The sequence below is a fragment of the Oncorhynchus mykiss genome, chromosome 3, assembly GCF_013265735.2.
Source record: "Oncorhynchus mykiss isolate Arlee chromosome 3, USDA_OmykA_1.1, whole genome shotgun sequence".
In the NCBI taxonomy this organism is placed as follows: domain Eukaryota; kingdom Metazoa; phylum Chordata; class Actinopteri; order Salmoniformes; family Salmonidae; genus Oncorhynchus; species Oncorhynchus mykiss.
Window position 1 is genome coordinate 64,637,962 of NC_048567.1, and position 6,000 is coordinate 64,643,961.

General features: G+C 43.5%; 1 protein-coding gene across 2 annotated transcripts in view; it reads right to left on the reverse strand.

Moving 5' to 3' along the window:
* LOC110520379 (ephrin type-A receptor 3) overlaps positions 1–3,604 on the reverse strand; it is a 155,777-nt gene extending 152,173 nt beyond the window's left edge. For both annotated transcript variants that reach the window (XM_036974916.1, XM_036974917.1), the window contains exon 1: positions 3,368–3,604. In XM_036974916.1, coding sequence (XP_036830811.1) covers positions 3,368–3,470 — 103 coding nt within the window. In that variant the 5' untranslated portion in view covers positions 3,471–3,604. The remainder of the gene's footprint in view (positions 1–3,367) is intronic.
* Between the last annotated feature and the right edge of the window lie 2,396 nt (positions 3,605–6,000).

The window sequence follows — 6,000 nt, forward strand, 5'->3', positions numbered from 1 at the left end:
GAGAGGAAGCATAAAAGGTGACATAATCCTAGTCCTCATGCAATAGTTAAGTTTTACATTTCTAAAACGTCCATATTTTCCCCCGCCTTACAACAGGACTATATCACCTGCTTCACAGATTATTCTGAACCTTCACACACACACACACACACACACACACGCACGGTCAGGTTGTCCTAAAGCTATCTTATATCACAGTCTATTATTTTAGGGTATGGGCTTTATATAATGCAGCCCAATGAGCCATGCGAGTCGTGGTTCCGTTAAACCCCAAAATAGGGCGTTACGGATTGAACAGTGGTTGGACTGTATTACTAATGTCGATTTACGACTTTGTATGCTCTGAAATGATAGATATGATATTTGGCAACAAAATGCAGTAAATATTTCCAATAGGACGTTATTTTATTTAACTAGGCAAGTCAGTTAAGAACAAATTCTTATTTACAATAACGGCCTATACCGGCCAAACCCTAACCCGGACGACGTAGGGTCAATTGTAGATGCATAGCCTATAAACTTAACCTAAATTTTGCGGGAAAAGCTATATAGGCATATCAAATAAGATACTTTTATATAGCCAAGGCCCCATTTTTTGTTCTGCGCTCATAAAAGTAAATACACCAGATATCCATGGTCCATGTTCTTTGAATTTTAAAATTAACGGAGAAAATGTGGCTTTGTGCTAAAAGTTTTCTTTATGAAAGGGATTTATGCAGTGTAGCCTGTAAAGGAAGGGAGGGGGTTCTGACTTAACCGGGCCCCGATGACACGGTGCCTCGAGCACAAAAACAGCATCAAACAGGGAGACGATTCCTCTCTTCCCTCTTCCTCCGCAGAGTGTGCATTTTCTGTTTCTGATAGAAGTATTTTTGATACTTCTATTATTACAGATAGGCTAGAGCGTGTGAGGCTTCACGGAGAGAACGGCTCGATACTGACACTCTCTGGTAGACAGACCGGGTGTTTCGGGTGGCCATACATTGCACGAAAGCAGACTTTTATAAACAATAAGCTACAGGCTACGAAAATAATGGAAAATTAACAACGGATATATAGCCCATTGTTATTTGATTATTCTACCACCACAGGAGATAATAATAACTTCATGACCAATAAATAAGTGCATAGCCTACATAGCCCTAAACAATAATTAGGCTAACAAAAATAGAACGACTAGGCCTATATTTGACTTGACTATACTGTGTATGTCGACGTCTGGCCTGCCGAGATCGAGCTGTGTGGGCTACTGGAAGTAGTGAGGTGAATAAAAGTGTCAAACAGTAAAAGCAGCCAAAAAGCATGTGCTGTAGAATCGAAAATATCAAAGATGAAATAATCCCCTCAAAATGTCAGACGTTTCTAAAAAACAAAACACATAAATTGTGTCCGGCCAATCCCAACATGCTGCCCAGAGACCCATAAACTTAATTAGGCCTACATCAAATCGAAAAACAAAAGTAACTTCATAATCTCCAAGCTTGGTTTATTAACCGTTTATATAGCCTATGAGTTAGACTACAATATAGGTCTAAAGATGAGACAAGGCGATACGATAAAGCGCCTCTACCCAGCAGTTTACATGCATGGAGGAATGACTGGTTTGTAGCAATAGTAAATCCTTCCCGTTACAATACATTGATCAGGTTAAAGAGCTATGATGTGGATTGAAATCTAGGCATTTGCATTGCCCAAAGACAAAGTTGTGTTATGTGGCCTTAACTTTGACCTCTCGCGCTGGCCCATAGGCCTAATCTGTCTAACCTTTGAGCGTTATTCGTTGTTCATTTTGATACCATTTTCTCAGGCCATTTTTTTTATATTCAAGCGTTGTCCTTTCCTACAAGAAAAACACAAAAGTGATACTGTAGTCGCCTATGGTATAGGCTTTGTGCTGTAGACAATATGTCCACCCTGTTGCAACAAAGAATAGGCCTATGGGGAAATGCTGTCTAGTCGATCGCATGTTTTCAGTTGTGTGCCTTCAAGGTCTTAGGCTATTTATTCACTTAAATTGTTTATAGGCCTATATGTTTACAGTTTAATTATGTTACAATTCATCAGGGAAAATATATTCTATAACATGTTCTCAAATTGGAATTATAATGCCTATAACTAATGCGAAGCCTATTACCATGTAAAAACAAGTCAATAATAGCATGACAATAAATAGCTTCATTTTACTGAGCTCACTCTTGATTAGTATTTGGCTTTGTCTCACTATTGACCGTGAAGTAGGCTACAGGAATTTCTCAATGTGCAATTACCTGAGGAGCTTTGCCATTTGAAACTATAGGCCAATCATTTCATAACTGGACCATGTGTGTGCATGCGTGTGTGCGGCGCGAAAATAAACAACCCATCGAGAGTGCATGCGTCGGCGGCGCGATAATAAACAACCCGTCGAGAGCGGCCTATTCAAGGAAAAGTAGCCAATGGATTAGTTAAGCGATGGAAATGTCGAGTGGAAGAGTCCTTGCGTACAGCGCGCTATGGGATATCAATCAGGAGAGTGTGCGTGTTCCTTCGAGCACGTCTCCACAAAGTGGGGCATATTTATATAATCCAATAAACTATCCGTGTGAATGAATACTAATTCATGTGAATAGGCTGCATTTTCTAAATACACATCTATTTAGGCTAATGTGTGATCCGCTTGGGTTAAGAGGAGCGGAGGTTCACTGCCTGCCTCTGGTTCTTTAGTGTGCACTACAGCGCTTGAACTGCCTGCTTCTACTCGGTGTTGTTGTCTTGGGACAATAGCCTACATGGGGATCTGTGAGTTATAATACCAAACATATTAATGAACACTTCCGCATCCACGTTTCAAAATGTATTATTATCACTATTTAGAGAATAATGATGGAATACCAATCGTTAATTCCAACCAATATATGCACGGACACCCCACTGTTAAATGCCTAAAGCTGATTATCGTGATCCCCCATCCAATACCAGTTTCTATCGATTTACCAGCGGGCCAAAGCTCTTAATGAGAGTTTAAAACGCCACACGGAGCCTGTGCATCAATCCTTCTATTGCATTACATCCATCTTGGATCAAAACACAGACTGGCTTAAAATAATTACACGATCATTTAAAAATGTGCTAAAATTCCGCCATGACAATTTTTGGACATTATCGAATGGTCTATCATGCCATGTCCTGGCTGCCCCGTCCATCCACAGCATCAGTGCTGTTAGAACAACCTTAAATGTCTGGGGTCCAGACTGCAACACGAGCCGCTGCAGCCTACCACGCTCTCTCTCTCTCTCTCTGGGAGCGAACGCATAACCTATCTCCCCTCTCTAACATGGATCTTTACTCTTTCTCGTTTTATGTCAGACCCTCTCTCTCTCACTCTTACCTTCATTGGACGGGTGGATGATCAGAAGTGCTGGGCAAATAAACGACAAGATGAACAGAAAAATACAAAGTAGTAGTGGTTTCGCGCGCGGTTTGCAATCCATGACGGCAGGCAGTTCAGAGGGCAAGACAGCGCGAGGTACATAACTCCGTAAAGCATGCGCCACTGAATGATGTGAGCTCGCTCTCCTGTTCAGACAAGAGGCTCGCGTTCAACTCGGCTCCGGGGCTGATGTCAACTTTGACACCGAAGAATGAGGAGGAGTCTGCGCTCTCTCTGTCTTACTCTCTCACTCGCTCTACTGAACGGAGACTGGCTGGAGCGGGGGTTCTCGTTTTCTGCAGGGTCCTACAGAGCTAAATCGATTGGCAAAGAGACGCTCAAGTTCACAAGAGGTCAATTTCCCAACAGATGATCAGAAGTAGAAAGCAGCAGCATTCCCTCTCCAAGCACCCAGGACTCCTGCAGCATTCCTTCTCCAAGCATTAGCCCCAGGAGTCCTGCAGCATTCCTTCTCCAAGCATTAGCCTCAGCAATCCTGCAGCATTCCTTCTCCATGCATTAGCCCCGGGAGTCCTACAGCATTCCTTCTCCAAGGATTAGCCCCAGGAGTCCTGCAGTATTCCCTCTCCATGCATTAGTCCTAGCAGTCCTGCAGCATTCCTTCTCCAAGCATTAGCCCAGCAGACCTGCAGCATTCCTTCTCCAAGCATTAGCTCCAGGAGTCCAGCAGCATTCCTTCTCCAAGCATTAGCCCTAGCAGTCCTGCAGCATTCCTTCTCCAAGCATTAGCCCTAGCCGTCCTGCAGCATTCCTTCTCCGAGCATTAGCCCTAGCAGTCCTGCAGCATTCCTTCTCCGAGCATTAGCCCTAGCAGTCCTGCAGCATTCCTTCTCCAAGCATTAGCCCTAGCAGTCCTGCAGCATTCCTTCTCCAAGCATTAGCCCTAGCAATCCTGCAGCATTCCTTCTCCAAGCATTAGCCTCAGCAGTCCTGCAGCATTCCTTCTCCAGACATTAGCCCTAGCAGTCCTGCAGCATTCCCTCTCCAAGCATCGGCCCCAGCAAAACACACAGCTCCATTCTCAGACTTGACTGATTACAAATTGAATTAAAACATATTTATGTATTTATATATACACTCAAATTATAATACATATATTGCTTTTCATATTCTTAAGTCATAATGTTTCTGATAAACTCAAGTAAAAAATGAAGTAGGGTTTCCTTGTTCTGGCTATAACTAACACATGTGATTACTCTTAAAGCCTTAGTTGAGGAGTTGAATCAGGTAGTGCTGCATGGGCCTTTGAGTCTAGCCCTTCATGCACCCACTTGGGTTCCCAGGATAAGCAAGATTGGGAAACCATGAGTTAGTGAGGCTTTGTTGTCGTGGTGTAGCATGTCCTGCTTGCTGAGGCCCCTGACACACTGATCCACAGTGACAGGACTGCCCCTACCGCTGCCTGCTGTGACGTCACACACCGCGAGAACCCAGCCCAGGATAGCTGCAGGGTGGAGGGAGAGAGAGTGGTAGAGGGGGAGAAGAGAAAGACCGAATCACTGTTTCACAACCCAATCTCCAAATAAAACACCAAACCATGGCCTTACTGCAGCAACAGAATTACACCACGGCTTAATGTTTAAATTACGCCATGTGGTGTCATATCATAGCTGTCACAGAATTACGCCATGGATTGACGTTTTAATTACTCTATGGGGTGCCATATCTTAGCTGTCATAGAATTACGCCATGGATTGACGTTTTAATTACTCTATGGGGTGCCATATCTTAGCTGTCATAGAATTACGCCATGGCTTGACATTTTAATTGCGCTATGTGGTGCTGTATCTTAGCTGCCAGTCAAACTCTGTAAAAATGACACTAAAACTTAAGTTTAGGTATTAATTCTGAATGGTTAAGGTTTGGCTTAAAGGCTTAAAACAAAAAAAACGAGTGCCTAGTACTGGGAATGAACAGGACCCTCGGAGCCGGAGTCTGTGGATTAAAACCTACTAAACTCAGCAACAAAAGAAAGGTCCCTTTTTCAGGAACCTGTCTTTCAAAGATAATTCGTAAAAATCCTAATAACTTCACAGATCTTCATTGTAAAGAGTTTAAACACTGTTTCCCATGCTTGTTCAATGAACCATAAACAATTAATGAACCATAAACAATTAATGAACATGCACCTGTGGAAGGTCGTTAAGGCACTAACAGCTTACAGAAGGTAGACAATTAAGGTCACAGTTATGAAAACTTAGGACACTAAAGAGGCCTTTCTACTAACTCTGAAAAACACCAAAAGAAGAATGCCCAGGGTCCCTACTCATTTTCGTGAACGTGCCTTAGGCATGCTGCAAGGAGGCATGAGGACTGCAGATGTGGCCAGGGCAATAAATTGCAATGTCCACATTGTGAGACGCCTAAGACAGCGCTACAGGGAGGCAGGACGGACAGCTGATCGTCCTCGCAGTGGCAGACCACGTGTAACAACACTTGCACAGGATTGGTACATCTGAACATCACACCTGCGGGACAGGTACAGGATGGCAACAACGACTGCCCAAGTTACACCAGGAACCCACAATCCCTCCATCAGTGCTCAGACTGTCTGCAATAGGCTGAGAGAG